The 17,077-nt window shown below is 42.0% G+C and overlaps 1 protein-coding gene across 5 annotated transcripts in view; it reads left to right on the plus strand.

Annotated features, from left to right (window-relative positions):
- The window catches only part of CHD7 (chromodomain helicase DNA binding protein 7), a 207,139-nt gene extending 200,007 nt beyond the window's left edge, over window positions 1–7,132 (plus strand). For 2 of the 5 annotated variants that reach the window (XM_036031145.1, XM_036031144.1), the window contains 4 exons: window positions 729–950; window positions 2,238–2,378; window positions 2,588–2,692; window positions 5,160–7,132. In XM_036031145.1, coding sequence (XP_035887038.1) covers window positions 729–950; window positions 2,238–2,378; window positions 2,588–2,692; window positions 5,160–6,074 — 1,383 coding nt within the window. In that variant the 3' untranslated portion in view covers window positions 6,075–7,132. The remainder of the gene's footprint in view (window positions 1–728; window positions 951–2,237; window positions 2,379–2,587; window positions 2,693–5,159) is intronic. The other 3 variants (XM_028533530.2, XM_036031143.1, XM_036031146.1) reach the window with 2 other exon arrangements.
- The last annotated feature ends 9,945 nt before the right edge of the window (window positions 7,133–17,077 follow it).

Consider the following 17,077-nt stretch of genomic DNA (forward strand, 5'->3'; position numbering starts at 1 on the left):
AAGGTTTTGAACTAGGAAGAGTGCATTTTAGAAAGTGGACTCCAGTGACTCCAGTGTAGAACTGGCAGTTGGACTGCAGAACAGCAGACAGAACTAGATCAGGAAGACCATTTAGTAATGTTGCAATGATACAGGTGGGGAGTCGGGGCAGTGAGAATGGAGAAATGGGCTGACATAAAAGATGTCAGGGATTTGAAAAACCAGTTTGAGGACCAGCAGCTGGACGATGGCAGAGTCTAGCCTTCAGTTAATCTTTCTGGTGTTGCTACACACCCCTAACACAAAATCCTGTACCATCAACAAAATCTCACTGTTCTCAGAGTGCTGAAAAGCTACGTATAAACTGGCTTTTGGAACATTTCTTTAATTAAAATTCTAATGGCATTTATCTGTGATCTCCAAGAGAGATTGAGCGGCTGCCTTTGGTGCATACAAGGCTCAGACGGCACTGCCGGTGTTGTGTTCCTGGGGGCTTGCTCGGGATCTCAAACATGGAGCATGATGGACTGTGAATTTTCTACCAAATTATAAATTCTACAATGTGAAGAATGATGTTAAAGTTTCATCTTCTAATATAATAGCTCTTCCAAAACTGACATTATTTTAAGTAACTTTTTTCCCTTTTTGAGCAAAGATCCATTGTGCTAGGATAGCACTTTCTTGGGATAGTACATTGCCAGAATCCCTTTCTTCATGTGAGAATTCAGATCATTGTCAACTTTCTGCAGGAGGATGCTGAGGTGACCAAAGCTTTTGAGGAAGACTTAGAAACTCCACCAACAAGAAACATTCCTTCTCCTGGACAGCTGGACCCTGACACGAGAATCCCTGTTGTAAATCTCGAAGATGGGACGAGGCTGGTGGGGGATGATGCTCCTAAAAATAAGGACTTAGTTGAATGGCTGAAGCTGCACCCTACTTACACTGTTGATTTGCCAAGTTATGTACCAGTAAGTATTACAGAGCTTGGAGCGGGAGGAATATTGCTAGGACAGTCCATTTTATTCTCCTGTACAACATAGTAATACCTGGTCCCTCTGTCTTTAGCTTAAATGTCTTCTCATCTTGTGTGTTTTCCAGTTTTTGTCATATAATTCTACATTCAAGAAACTAGCTTCAGGTCTATCCCACGTGAAGGGCAGGCAGCCTTGTAGCTGTTTGAAGACGTCTAGTATGCATTTTCTTACTTTCTCCATCTCTTACCAAACAGACATGATTTCTTCAGTTATTCTCTACCTGGCATGGTTTCCAGGTGGTCTCATTTCTGGACTGACACTCATGAATGCACTTTAATTGATCTCCACCCCAGTTGGACCCACTCAGAATACTATGAAGATGTTACTTGAAGAGATTCAACCAGCTAATATAGTCCACAAGTTTATTATCTTCTCTTTTCAGCAGCTAACCATTTTGCCTTAGATTAAACGTTAGACAGTATCTCCAGATAATTTGTCATGTAAACTGTTTATTACCTAGCAATGCAAATCTTTTACTTCCATACTTAATATGATTGATTTTTAAAACCTTAAATGTTGGACTTTGCATTTGTTTTGATGAGTTCAGCCTGAGTTGAGTTCCTGCCACTCACAATGGCCCTTCTGCAAACATCCTTTTATCCTTGGTTGGTTCTTCTCATGTATAGTTTTGTGTCATAGATGTGATGTCATCTCTGCATCCATTCACATTGCTGCATAGAAATTAGCAAAGGTACTAGAGAAAATTTTCTTTAAAAATACCATGACTTGGTTAAACATTTGAAGAAAAGACTAAACAGGGTTATTGATAGACAGAAGGAGAAGCAGATTCTCAGCTTACATGTTTGTTTAGTTCCTTAGTGTACAAGGGGGAAAAGAGTAGGATTTTTTCCTTTCAAAGAAAAGCATGGTTTCTAGTAATTCAAATAATTATTGAATCTTCTGTAATAAATGACTTGATTGTGCCCTGGCTGGCGTAGCTCAGTGGATTGAGCGCGGGCTGGGAACCAAAGTGTCCCAGGTTCGATTCCCAGCCAGGGTACATTCCTGGGTTGCAGGCTATAACCCCCCAGCAACCGCACATTGATGTTTCTCTCCCTCCCTCCCTCTCTCTCTCTCTCTCTCTCCCCTCCTCCCTCCCTTCCCTCTCTAAAAATAAATAAATAAAATCTTTTAAAAAATACATAAATGACTTGATTGTCATTTATACAAGAAAAAATAAGTGTTAAGTGCAATTTTACTAAATATATATATTTTTTGCAGAAGAATGCGGATGTGCTGTTTTCCTCATTTCAAAAACCGAAACAGAAACGACATAGATGTCGAAACCCTAATAAATTGGATATAAACACTTTGACAGGAGAGGAAAGGGTGCCGGTTGTCAATAAACGGAATGGGAAGAAGGTGAGCACTGGGAAGGGGAACCAATCTCTTATCCCAGAAAGAAGTGTTTTATCCTGTCATCTTTTATTTCTACAAATAATCACTTTTTTTCCAGAATATATATGATATATATGTGTGTGTGTGTGTATGTATGTGTGTATGTAGTGATGATGGAGGGAGAGGGAGGAACCTATGTGTTTTTAAAGCACATTCCCCATGCCTCTCCCTAGATGGGTGGAGCTATGGCGCCTCCAATGAAGGATCTACCCAGGTGGCTGGAAGAAAATCCTGAGTTTGCAGTTGCTCCAGACTGGACTGATATCGTTAAGCAGTCTGTAAGTACAAGCTCTGCATAACTGTCAAGGAAGGTATCTAAACAGAACTATTTTCCTGAATTTTTCTTTATTTTCCTGAATTTTTCTTCATTCTGTCGACCATTAACAGAAAGACATAAAAGAATAGCTTGAAGGAATCGACACAATACATAATTTTCATACATCATAAATATATCGTGTCTTGTGTCAATATATCATTAATCCAAAGCGTGTTAATTAGACAGTTTTGATTTAAAAGGATTGTACAGAAATGCACATTCACAGCCTTGGAGGTGAACTTCGTACAGGGAGGAATGCCCCAGGTAAACCTAGTTAACCGTTCATCTGTGAAATGCTATTTATGGTGGTTTAGGGGATTAATATTAAGATTAACTGTAATTTCTGATATTAAAATAAACCAGCTATTTTCAACCTTTTTAATTTTGTGGTACACATATACTAATTACTAAAATTCTGCAGCACACCAAAAATTCTATTCTATTTTTTGCTGATCTGACAAAAAATAGGTATAATTTTGACTGATTTACCAATAATAATAATAATAATAACAACCATCTACCCTTTTTGCTTCAAAGTTACTTTTTAAAAAATCAGGTGCTTGTACTTGTATATAAGGATCTCTGGTACCAAGAATTAACCAATTAAATGCAACCTTATTATGCGATGTAACCAATAAGATGCAACTCCACTTATGATCTATATATTGGGTTAGCTGAAAAGTCCGTATGGTTTTTTTTCTGAAAAAAAGATACATTTTTCATTTTCACCAATAACTTTATTTATTTGGATATTTTCAGTATGTTGGCTATCTCCCATGTGGTATAACTTAAATTATTCTCAATTAATGTCTCAGTTTACCTCTATCAACTTAAATTATTCTCAATTAATGTCTCAGTTTACCTCTATCAACCAATTGGGCTACCTGATCGTGAAGCATCATCCCCTGAGAGTCTCCAGCACAGAACTTTGCACACCACTTTTGACATGTTTGATCAGTTCACAGCACCTTCTCCACACACTGCACAATCTTTTTTGTGTGTGTTTCAGTTGTGTTTTTACCTTTCTTGAAATAATAATCATAATATGACAGAAATGTTGCATAATTTCTTCCATCTTCAGTGTTAAAATTGCAGAACAAAAATTTACCAATTTTCATTGTTTTTAATGTACACTGATATGACAGCTGTCACAATACAATCTAACAAAATTGTTTTGAATGATGTAAAGACAACTAAGAACTACTAGAGCCAAAACCAAACGAACTTTTTGGCCAACCCAATATTTATGGTTCAAGACAGGATATTCACACCAGACAGCAATTATTGTTGTATGACCTGTTATCATTTTATTTTATTTGACAATTGAATGGAAAAGAGGTCAGTGCCTCTGACTAAATAATCAGGTATTACATATTTTAAAAATTGTTACAGTTGAAAATCGCTGAGATAACAAATAAAAAATAAAACAGTTCTCCCCTGGCTGGGTGGCTCAGCTGGTGGAGCATTGACCTAGACACCAAAGGGTTTTGGATTCACACACCCCGGCTGAGGGTTTGATCCCTGGTCAGGGTGCATACGGGAGCCAACCAATTGATGTTACTCTCTCAAATCAATGTTTCTCTCTCCCCCCTTCCTCCCTCTCTCCCTTTTCCTCCCTCCCTCCCTCCTTCCTTCCCTCCTACTCTCTCTAAAACCAACAAATATGTCCTCGGTGAGGATTAAAAAAAATAAAGTAAAAAGTATAACAATTCTGCCTAATTTTCTTTGCTATTAGTTTCTTTTTAAAATTAATTTGTTAATGAGGTCTTGATTCTTGTTTGCTTGTAATGAAGTACATAGTAAAACAGCTTATTTTGCTTTTAATGTATAATATCAGTCTTACCCCATGTATAGTATGTGTGAACTGCCACCATAATCAGAACACAAGCAGTTCCATCCTGCCCCTCCCCTGTCCCGAATCCCCTTGTGTTATTTTCTTGCTAACTACCTCTGGCCCCTGCCTACTGCTGCTCTGTTCTCCACCTGTAGAGTTCTGGTGTGTTTGGGGTTTTTGTCTTTTGTTGTTTGTTTGTTTGTTTGTTTTGAGGATGTCATAAACAGAAGCATAAAGTGTATGTACCTTTTTGTTTCACGTATATTGAGATGCATCCAAGTGGTTGCATGTGTCATCAGTTCCATTTCATTGCCAAGCAGTGCTTCAGTTCTGGATCCAGATAAGGTGACATTTACCTGATAGAGTGTAACTTTCAACAGTTTTTATGCAACTCATCATGACTCAGGGAGTTAATGTAATGCTAGAATACAGAATTTTGCTTTCACAAGTTTCATCATTGTGCTTTTAGAGTAGAAATAATTGTTTATGTATTTCCACTCAGAATGTCAATTTTCAGATCATCGCAAAGGCCACACTGAAAGTAAGTTTCTTTAGCAGCTTTTATAGCCACCGTTTGCCTCTCCATTTCCTTCAGGGTTTTGTTCCTGAGTCGATGTTCGACCGTCTTCTCACTGGGCCTGTGGTGAGGGGAGAAGGAGCGAGCAGAAGAGGAAGAAGGCCCAAGAGTGAAATTGCCAGAGCCGCCGCCGCTGCCGCCGTGGCCTCCACGTCAGGCATCAACCCTTTGTTGGTGAACAGCCTGTTTGCTGGGATGGACCTGACGAGCCTTCAGAATCTCCAGAATCTGCAGTCTCTCCAGCTGGCAGGTCTCATGGGCTTCCCTCCAGGTCTGGCAACAGCGGCTGCTGCCGGAAGCGACGCTAAGAACCCTGCCGCCGTGCTGCCCCTGATGCTGCCGGGCATGGCGGGCTTGCCCAGCATGTTCGGACTGGGCGGGCTGCTGAATAACCCTCTGTCCGCTGCTACTGGAAACACCACTACTGCTTCGAGTCAAGGAGAACCGGAAGACGGCACTTCAAAGGTGGAAGAGAAGGGCAATGAGAACGAAGAAGAAAACAAAGACTCTGAGAAAAGCACAGATGCCGTTTCGGCCACTGACTCTGCGAATGGAACTGTTGGTGCTGCTACTGCCCCGGCCGGATTGCCCTCCAACCCACTCGCCTTCAACCCTTTCCTCCTGTCCACCATGGCGCCGGGCCTCTTCTACCCATCCATGTTTCTACCTCCGGGGCTGGGAGGATTGACGCTGCCTGGGTTCCCTGCGCTGGCAGGGCTTCAGAATGCCATGGGCTCTGGCGCAGAAAAGGCCCCTGACAAGACGGAGGGAGGCACCTTTCAGGAAGAGGAGCACCCAGAAGGCAGCGATGCCGAGGAGAACCTGGACAAGACTGCGGAGTCCTCCATCCTAGAAGATGAAATAGCACAGGGTGAAGAGCTAGACTCGCTTGATGGGGGGGATGAAATAGAAAACAATGAAAATGATGAATAACCAGTACCAGTTCCCGTTAAAGTGTTTAAAACTTTTGACAAGTGGTAGTCCTACTGTTTACACTCACAGTTAATGTTCATACCTAGTTTTATAAGCTGTTCTGTAACATAGTGTAGCAAAAAAAGGAAAAAAGTCCAAGTCATGTTATACAGGTGTGTCAAAAGGTATCTTGGTCATTAAGTATTGTGCAGTGCATTATTTATTATCCCTAGGAGAGATGAAATTTGAGAGGTGATCATGTCTTTTTAAGGAAACTTACATAATGCTCTGCTTTTTTTTTCCTCTTTCTTCTGGTACCATTGGTATTATAATAAAGAGCAATTTGTAACTTGAGTGGCACTAATGGAAGGAAGTGCTGCTCAAAGGAAGTATGAAGTTATATATTTAATTTTTTAATTTTAATTTCTTTGCTGTGAAGGTCAAGATGAAATTTACCATACATATCATACTTGCTCATTTGTTTCCCTTTCTGACTGTACGGGGGTTCCCACACTCGCGCATACACACACATCCACACACCCTGACAATCTCCACCTTAGTGTGAACGTCTCTGTCCCGAGGCGCAGCAATAATAAGGCAGCTGTTGAATGTGAAGGGTCCCTTTGGAAATTAACCTACTGGGAGGGTTCTTGCCAGAAAGAACTACAGTTCCATTGTCTCGTGGTCTTGTAATGCACTGGTATAAACAAAATAAATAGATGAATAAATAAAGAGAGAATAGAGAATCAGGTACCTTTTTTAAATTAAAGGACTTTGTTACTTTAGCCACAAAGCTAAAACAGCATTACCTCAGCTCTAAACTAGCCTTGAAGTTTACAGACATGACTTTGTAAATGTATTGTTTTTCTTTGTTGTGATGTCCTTTTATTTTTTCTTTGAAAACTGCTATCATGTAAGATAAAATGTAAATTACTGCCAACTGTAGTAATGATGCTTTTAATAAAAGTGACCCATGATATGCAGAAATGTAATTATAGAATGTAGTATGTAGGGGAACTGGTGTTCACTCTATTTTTTGTATTCGCAATAGATGCAAATACAGCATTCTGGCCTTTGTACAGTTTCTTGATATACCCTCTTCTGCTAGATTAGCTGTTGGTAATATGCTAAACTGATTGTCTTCAGACTAGACAGTAAGAAAAACCTTAAATTACTTTCATATAATTCCACTCCAGATATCTCAGCAGAACCACACAAAACCTCCTATTACTCCCTCGAAAGGGCATCTGAGACTGAAAATACCTAGAAATGTGTGCAGCGTCTGATAATGTGGTACACTACAGAACAAAAGGGCAAGAGAAAAATGAGGCTTTAATAGGCACAATATCTAGGTCATTTATCCTTGGTTAATGGGTAGAAAAACACAATGCCGGAGTGTCAGCAAGGGACACAAAGGCGCTCTGGTGTCCTGCGGACCAGTGCTTGATGCCAGAGACTGTGGAAAACCCAGGCGGAATGAAAAGGGACCCACTTAAGCAAGCAGGCCAAGCGCGCACACGCACGCACAGACTCGAGAGCTGCTGATTTGTGCACCCCTTTGTGACCTTTGATATTTGAGGTAAAGTCTAATTTGAGAGCTACTGTTTTTACCTTTTTATGTCACCTGACAAAACACAAAGCCATGTTTCCATGCAGCAAAAAAGGAGAAGAGCAGTGTGTGCAGTCCTGCGAATGTCCCTCCCTCCACACCCGCCCCTGTGTGCATGCACAGCCCACTCCCACGAAATGTGTTACAGGTCAGACCGTCTAAATTCCTTTTAGATGATGAGATGTGCTTAATTTGTATCCCAAGGTGAACGCAGACCCATTATGATCTGGAAAGGGAGCAACTTGAAACCTCCACCTCAGAGATCTGTGGTCGCTTTTATCATTACTGTTACCACTGCAGGTTAACACGTGGGTAGGGTGCATTGGAGGAAAGTGCCTTGAAGAGAATACCCTCTGAAATGGAATTCTTTGAACATGGGAAGTAAAACTAGGTCTGCATAAAGTACAGGAGATTTAAATAAATAACTGAACGATTTTTTAAGCCTTAAAATAAGAGGGGGACGTGTTTATTAAAATGAATCATAAAAGGGTCTTCTTCTAAAAGTCGTTGTAGCAGTCAAAGTTTTCTTGTGACCTTCTGTAAATAGAGCATATGATGTGTCTGTGTTGCTGTTAGAAGAAAATGCTTCCAGAGAGCATTCTTCCGGAGAACAATGATGGCCTCCAAAGAAAGGGTATCGGTTGCTGGTGGCCAGAGGGAACTCTGAGGAGACCGGCAACTGCTGGCTCTGCGTTTACTGGAATTAACCTCTAATGCTGGCTTTAAAGTCATTCAATTTTCCACATTGGAAAGTGCTTTTTTTTCTTCTAATGAAATTAATTCTTGATATTAGGTCTTGGATTGACCTAAGGTATAAATACTTTGAATGCAATCGGGTACTTACTAAGAAGCATTCACTGTGTGCTTAGTGGAAATGGAGCACTGAAGTGCAAGTGCTTGCCGTGGCCTTACTGCTTACTCACCGCTGCTCTGTGATTCCCAAGGAAAACACACCAGGAAATGTAGGGGCTGCATTTGAACCCAAGCACTCTGACCTCAGAGTCTACTTGCACTCTCCTACATTACTGCATTCTGTATTTTCACATTTTTTCCACAAACCCCTCTGTAAGGTATCTTAAGTTTGAGATTGGGAATTAAAGTCTATATGTTGTAGAACCTGGAATAGTGTGAGCTCTAAAGAAACTTGAGTACCAGTTAACACTTAAATTTGGATTTATCTTGCCCTAGGAGTATTTCTATTTTTATAGAGAGACCAAGTTTTTAAAAACCGTGAACAATACTCAAGCTTCAGAACTAGTAAATTGCAAACCCGGTATTTGAACCCAGACTGATCCAGTTTCATTTGACCAGTGTGCTAGTGTGATTAACATTCTTCAAAACACTGGGTGCTAGATGATTTAGTGGCAAGAATACAGCAATGAAAACAAAGACAGCCTAGTCCCCTACTTACACCTGAGTGAAGAAAAGCAAGAGCCAATTGCTGAATGTTCCTGGCAAAGAGAATAGACAATGCAAAGATTATGAATTGAGAGTCGGCTTGGAAGAAGAGGGATCTGGGGAATCAGTTTGCCTAGAAGAATTAGGCAGCAGCCAGGATGGCCCTGGTGGAGGGTTTGGATTTCCTCTAAAGTACTGTGCAAAGTCTTTGGGAGGATTTCTGTAGGATAGTGACCCTAATCATACCAATGTTAAAGAGATACAGTGTCCCATTTAAATTACATGAATAATTTGTGCTAACTCTTCATGATTACTCCTACTGAAATATACTGAAAGTAAAACCAAGAGATGAGTGTTCACTATGCTTTTTTTTTTTTTAAAGAATTCCGTGATTCATGTTACAAAATACTGGGGACATAAAATTCTCCTTCCGTGCCCTGTTACAAAATTATCTTTTCAGTTCAATGAAAATTACTTGTTAATTTCTTTGAGAAGAGTTTTAAGACATTATTTCTAACAGGTAGTGGAGCTGAGCCTGTATGTGTGTCATTGAAATGTGTATGTGCGGTGAGCATCTCCATGTCTCCGGAGCCATCAATAAGTTGAAATTAGGAAGCAAAACAATGTAAATGACTTCTAACAAGCACTTAAAGGTTAGAATATATCTAATTCATACAATGTGGCTCTCTGATGAGCAATTTTATGTATTTTCTTAGCACAGATAAGATTTACCACAATTTAATAGCTATTTTATAGTAAACTACATTTTGCAAAATAGTTAAATAAATTAAGACTCCTTCGGTGAAAAGTATTTCATCATTGAATTTTTAATCAGGAGAATCACCCAATTTGGAGATCTTTCTGGTAAGAGGATGGTGATCTTCAAAATATTTTGAACTAGTAAGTCATTTTTATTTTTAAGGTTTCTGCTCCACTTCCCTGAGACTCCCATTATGCCTGAATCTCTAAACCGACACCAGAAAACCTCCTTGTGTGTGTGTTGGCCATGTGGCTCCAACTCATAGGTCTGTCGGTCTGCAGAGCTTCTTTTGGATCTACCGATGTAGAGTTGAATTTTAATTTGCATCTCCTTAACCAGTGAATGTTTACCGTACAATTTAAATAAAATTGAAGAATAGGGTGACAACAATTTAAATTTCAAATATTCTTTCATCTAGCATTTTTATCTTCAGAACAGTTTACTTTTATAATTTGGCTCCTAAGCTGGTCAAAATTTCAATCGATGGCCCAGAGATAGCGGAACACATCTCGAAGACCAGACAGACGTCTAAGTGTGGTGCTGCCTCCCTCCAGAGGTTCCTTCCCTTGAACACTTCTCATGAGGTCTTTACTGGACTCCAGGATAAATTTGTTACTGTGAATTTTAAGTTATAGCTAAAGGACAGCATAATAGATTTCTAATGTATAATAAAAAGAAACACTGAGCCAAAATATTGTTCAGGAATCACTTAATACTCTACTTGAGATGGCTTCCTCCATTGTCCCTTGCCCACCTCTGCATTTTGATCTGAAAGCTCAATTTCAAAATTACAAATGAGAGAAACCTGATTCTCTTCTGTGACTGGAGCCAGGTACCACAGTGGCTTCATATCCCTTGCAACCCAAAACCGTCTCAACTGGCAGCCGTGCTCAAGAGACCTCAGCTTGGAGGTAGGCTGGACTGGATGACTGAAACCTAAGCAGGCTGCAAACGGAATAGTTTGGGGAGTACACATCACATTTAGAGCAGAACATTCTTCCTGGGCAACATGTTTCATCCTGTTTCCTTATGAATCGGGAAGCTCTTAACATTTTAAAATTCAGCACTTTTGTTTGTGAATAGGCACTTGTGAGTTAATCCATGCCACACCCCGCTGTTCTTGCCACCACCCCGTGGTGAGGCAAAGTCACTTGCCCGTGGCCCAGTGGTAAGAAGCAAGGTGGAGAAAACCAAAATTTAACTTCTCCAGTGTGGGCTGTGTCTGGCTGTGGACTCTATGTCAAAAGTATAAACCTGCCATTCACATCAATTCAGGTCTGCAAACAGTCTTAAAACAAAACCCCCAAACCTCAAATAGAATATGCTACAAACTCTTTTTAATGACAACTGATAACTACGATCTGAGGAAGAACAAACCAGAAGGTTCCAGAATGCTACAAAAGTACTAGTTAGTGAAGGATGCCTGAAAGATGTTCAAGTTTAAAGCATTTAAGCAATTACATGAATGCTTTATATCCATGCTAGTTTTATGATATCACATGTGCAACTGATAGTCTCAATATTTTTTAATATATTTGTTGCACCTTATTAAAGCTTATTCTTTAGGATTTTGGGTAGTGAATTAATTAGCTCTGAATTCCGAATGGCCTTAAAAGGCAGCCCCAGCTAAGCCTGGAATGTGAAGTTCCTACAAGGATGAGAAGTAGCCCTAGCAGCACAGTGTTGCTTCATCCACCTCCACACACAAGGTTTTTCTAGGCTGTCATAGCACGCAAAACGGATTTGCATATCTGTGGCTGCAGAGCTAATGTTCTCTCACTAGGCTCAGGGACCCTGCCAGGCAACTCCAGGATCCCTTCCATCTTATTGTGAGAGTCCCTGGAACATGAGAGGCGCCATTGTCTCTGACCGTGGAGGCATTGTTCTCCCCCAGATGAAGCTGGCCTGCTTCTCAGCTCCTCGATTTCTGCCTCCTCAGCCATGGCTAACTTCTGAGGAGCAGCTGGTTCAACTCACAATAGTCCAAAGAGTTACATAAAACCATTTAAAAACCTCCCTTTCCCCCTTACTCTCCACAATGTAAAGTTACAAACAAACCCCACCTCCCTTTTCTTTAGAGTCCCATTTCCTGTAGAACCTGTGTGTCCTAAGAAGACAGTGACTAAATGCAAGCGCACCTCAATGACACGGTGCTTGGCCCTGCCCCTCGGCCCCCATGAGAAATTCGAGAAGTTCTGTTGGCCATCAGAATACATGGAGTGAGGCAGAGGGAGAAAAGGAAGCTGAAATTTACGTTTCAACCCCCAACCTATCTATTGATACAAGTATCAGTTGTTTATTCCCATTAAATTCCTGTTGGGGATAATTACTTCAAAAATCTGAAAACTTTATGATGTCGGGGCGGGGGGGGGAAAGCTTTTCTGTATTTGTTGTTTTTTAGAGGGGTTTGGAAGCAGGCTGAACGAGTGAAACAATGCTGACCTGTGAAAGGTGGGAAGGAACTACAAGACCAAGGTGTAAAATTTTTTTTCCAAGAAGAAAAGCAACTTTGAGATTCATTCGTTGTTTCTCCTTGTAGCTGGAGCTCAAATGACTATGTGGCTAAAAATTTGTCTTTAGTTGATATGCTTCGAATGTGTCTGTCCTTATGTTTGTATGCATGTCTGTGTGTATGGGAAAGCCTACCCTAAGTAGTTTGCTATTTTACTTTGCAGTGTGCTCTAGCAGTAGGCACAAAGATCAAAAGGACCGATGGCAGTGCCTCGCCCTGGACACATGCCCGAGGACCTGAAATGCTGTGGATGTGACACAATTCTTCTTGTGGATGGTACAAAGCATGCCGCCTCTCCCTGCTTCAAGGAGACATGGAAATCCACCATAACTTGAGGCTTTAGGCAAACTTACAGTTTGAATAGCTGTTACCAGTACAAATTGTGGGGGAGCTTTGTCCGCCATGGATGAGAATAAGTTTACCAAGACATGATCTGCTTGGGGAGGAAAGGTGGTTGATCTCTCACAAGAGAAGGACCAAGAGCCTTTTCCTCAACAGCTTTTATTGGGTTCATTTACACAGGAATTCAGGTAAAGCTCATTACTCATCACCAGGAAGTAAGGATCAAATAACAAGGAACTCTGAGGGCCTATTTTGAGTCAGGATCAGATAGCTAAAGAGCTGTAAAACTTTGAGGAACAAACTTAGTTCTTCCTTGGACCCTTATCTGTTAATTGAGAGCATTCTAAACAAAAGCAGGTTTCACAGGATTTTACATATTCTTTCTTAGGCCTCATCACGTGCGGGGAACCCCCCCCTTTTCAGCACAGGGCTGCACCACCCTCTGTCATTGTTTCAGGCTTAGGTGGAGCAAGGGAAGTAAGGCAGCCAAGGGAGGACTCAGGCTATGTCAAAACCAAAAGGTGAGGGTCCATCACCCCCTTTTGCTGTAGCCCCCGAAGTCCTTCCTTGGGGGGCTCCCACGTGATCGTGCCTGTCTTAGATTGTTCCCCCCTTGGGGAATCTTACCTGTCATTGGCTAACCGACCAAGCATTGGGGGCCAGGCAGGGCGAAGTAAAAGGAGCAGAAGCAGCACTCCTGCCAGGGACATAAGCTTTTGTCTCCTTGCTGGCTTATGGTGCAAGGTCATTCCCTCAGCCGTAGCCTTGGCAGGGGTTACAGCTTCTGATACCAGGCAGGGCAGTTCCCAACAACAAATGATCCTGGTCAGTTGATTGTCAGTTGCAGCTAAATGTATTGAATAATTAAGAAGGTCCTGAGCCCATAGATCCTGGGAAAGGGCAGGTAACATGACTGGTTGTCCTCAGTTGCAGGTAATTTTAGCTCCCTGCCCCTGGCAACCTCCTCCAGGGCATGAATAGCTTCAACTCATCTGGTTTTACCTGAAGGTGAGGCCATCCAGGTTTATGAATTGTTGCCAAATATGTATATATTTGTGTTATGTATGTATACATATAAATATGTATATATATTTGTATACATATATACACAAATATATGTATATATATTTGTATATACATATAAATATGTGTGTGTGTGTGTGTGTGTCTATTTAGAAACTTCAGTTTAATGACTCACATATCAGCCTCTCTGGCATGAACATGGTCATAAGGTCACCTCTCTTGAAGGTGCCACCAACAGTGATCTAAAAATGATGGCAGCAGTGACCAAGAATGGCACCCCTTCTGCTAGGGTCCCCAGGCCGGTTTCCTTCTGGGGCTGAACACCTTGCCTGAGTGACTCACTGTGGACACTTTGCACTAGGGGCCTTCCTACACGAAGCCTCCTGTCACTCCAGGATGAAAGCCTTGGCGTGCATATTAAGGATAATTTTGCTAAGTTCACTAGCGAAGAGGAGTGAGAGGCATCATTCTTAAGGAAGCAGCAATTGCTTGGCAAATGTTTCATCGCAGCTGGGGCTGGGAGTAAGGGACAAAGGATGTACTCAGGGTTTTTGATCTCAAGGGCCTTAGCATGCTGCTGACATAATTGATATAAATAACATATCTGCCTGCAATTTACAGATTTCAAAACATTTTGCATGTATTATCTCAAGTGAGACAACTTTGAAACCACAAGTTTAAAGATTAAAGTGATTAAGGCTTGGCAATTCAAGGCTGGCCAGGGGTTTGCCTGGGTCTTGCAGGCAAGTCTGCCCTCTAAACCCAGAATCTTTCTTTCTGCCACATGTAGACACCTATGGGCAACTTCGCCATGCAGTGTGGCAGGCCTGCACACAAGACCTTGCTTTCCTCTCTGGGCCTCGCCTTCCTCGTTTGTCAATTTGGAGAAATAATCACACTAACCACGACAACGCCTTCCTGGTAGCACTGTGTAAGGATCAGACAGTGAATTTGCACAGTCCTTAGCATCCGGCATGGACTTGACAGGTCCGGCGGTGTCTGCACGTGGCCCAGCACAAAATCATGAGTTTACTTAAAAACTTTTTTTTCTCATAATTTTTCATTCATGTTTGTGTATTTAATGTGTGGCCCAAGGCAACTCTTCTTCCAGTGTGGCCCAGAGACACCAAAAGCTTGGACACCCCATTTTAAACCATCATCTAATGAGTTCCAAAGAAACGCATGGCAGAGTGCAGTGAAGAGCCCGAGGGAGTGGCTGGGGCAATCTGCTCCGAGGGGAACGTTCACAGACAGGAGGTTGGTGCCATCCTGGAACACAGGGAGAGCATGGCGGGCCTGGAGGAGGGGGTTGGTGGGCAGGAGGCTTCCTGGAGTGCTGGCTCTAAAACACAGAGAGAAGTACTGTTACACCGGGACCATGTACACATTTCGTATTCGGATAAGAATTGTTTCAAAACTTCACAAAATGTACATATTCGTTCTCCCTGTAATGCACTCTGATTTTTTTCTGTTGTATTCTATTTCATTTAAAAAACTCATCATTCCCCTCTAAACTGACTTTAAGTTTCAGTAATGGGCAATGACCTTGGTTTTTAAAAATCCTACTTAAAAAAAAAAAAAGGATTCTTCACTTGGGTCTATGGATGGGCTTTGAGGAAGGAAGGTGAAGGCTACCTTCACCCTCAAGCCCTCTGAAGTTGGATGCACAATTGTGTGTGCAGGTGTGTGCAGGTGTGTGTGTGTGTGTTTTTCTGGAAAGGGGGTCACTAGCTTCACCAGGTCTTCCAACTATCTATGGCTCCCTCTTCGAGAGGGTAGTGAAAAAGAGCCAGAAAATTAATTAGAGTTGATTTGGAATTGCTTGCATTTTAAAATATTTTTATAATTTATTTTTAATTACAGTCGACTTATTATATTAGTTTTAGGTGTACCACATAGTGATTAGATGTTTATATGCTTTACAAAGTGATCACTCTGAGTCTGGGACCCGTCTGACACGTGACATGATTATTGCTGTGTTACTGACTACATCCCTATGCTGTATTTTACATGTGGGATTGTATTTAAATGTCACTTAGAAATGAAAACTGATGAAAGACCAGTCCCTAAAGAGGAAAATCCAGTTGGCATTAAACTGAGTACTTCCCCCCAAATGCCACCTGCATGGAGGACCCCTGCCGCCTCTGCGGCCCAGGCAGTGGCCGTGCTTGCCTCCTTTTTCCCCTGCACAAAGTGGGCCTGGTAATAGCTCCGGCCATCTAGGCCTGTTCTGAAGACTGAATAAGATAATGCATGTGGAACTACTGTGCAGAACTGGCACAAAATAAACACTTTCACAATGTCAACTATTGTGCACAGTGTCCCTGAATGATGATGGTACCACGGGGAAGGCTGTCCCCATTGTATTGGCCCCATTCCTGTGTGAGTGCCTTTGTTTTTAGGGGGATGAGTTATCTCCCTCATTCATCAGCATCAAGGCCGGTGGAAATTTAGGGCAATCTAGTTTATCTCGAGGCCTGCATGCAAAACTAGAAGGCAGAAATAAGTCCTTTTCTCCCTGCCTGGCTTCCAGTAGCTGGCCCAGGGACCCAAATGGCACCCCTGCTGAGCTAACCCAGGTTCTCAGACCCACAGGTGTCCCCCCACCCCGGCCCTGCTCCCTGTCAGGAGGCAAATAGCACCTTAGTCACAACTCCCTTTGCTCCAGGAAGCACAGGACACACCCCACCCCCAACCATGTTCCTACTCATGCCTTTGCTATAAAAATCAAGTTAAAATAAAACAAAATAGGTCCTGGAGAGTTGCCCTTAGGTTTCTGACCTTATGCAAAAGAAGCTGAGGTGAAAGGAAAAAGGCCTTTCTGCATAAGTTGCTTGCCGTTGGAGGAGTCTGAATTTCTGCTTTCCTGTTTAAAATGTCTGCCACATAATTTGCCACCTTGCTGCTCAGCCTTGTGGGCTGGGGCCCTGGAGGCAGCGACTCTGGGGTCAGCAGTCAGGGATGCAGCAGGCTCAGGCTGCGCAGGACCCAGATGGACAGTGGGACTGGGTCCCAGCCTCCAAGGAGAGGATGAAAAGCAGGCAGACAAGTTCTCTGCCAGGCACCAGCTCCTTTTTTCCAACACTTGGTTTAAAAGGACACAGAGGCAAAGGCTTTGCTGGTTTAACAGCTCACGCCTGGTAAAAAATGATGATTTATAGACCTGCAAGAACTGGGGTTACTTGCTTGTAGTCAGATGTTTGTACGTGTACGTTTTCCATTGGAAAAAGGTACACCACGTGCTACAAGCTGAATTGTATCCCCCAGCACCTTAGGTGTGACTATTTGGAGATAGAACCTTTAAAGAGGTAATTAAGGTACCATGTAGTCTATGGGTAGGCGCTAATCCAATCAGACTGGTGTCCCTACACGAAGAGATG

The sequence above is a fragment of the Phyllostomus discolor genome, chromosome 7, assembly GCF_004126475.2.
Source record: "Phyllostomus discolor isolate MPI-MPIP mPhyDis1 chromosome 7, mPhyDis1.pri.v3, whole genome shotgun sequence".
In the NCBI taxonomy this organism is placed as follows: domain Eukaryota; kingdom Metazoa; phylum Chordata; class Mammalia; order Chiroptera; family Phyllostomidae; genus Phyllostomus; species Phyllostomus discolor.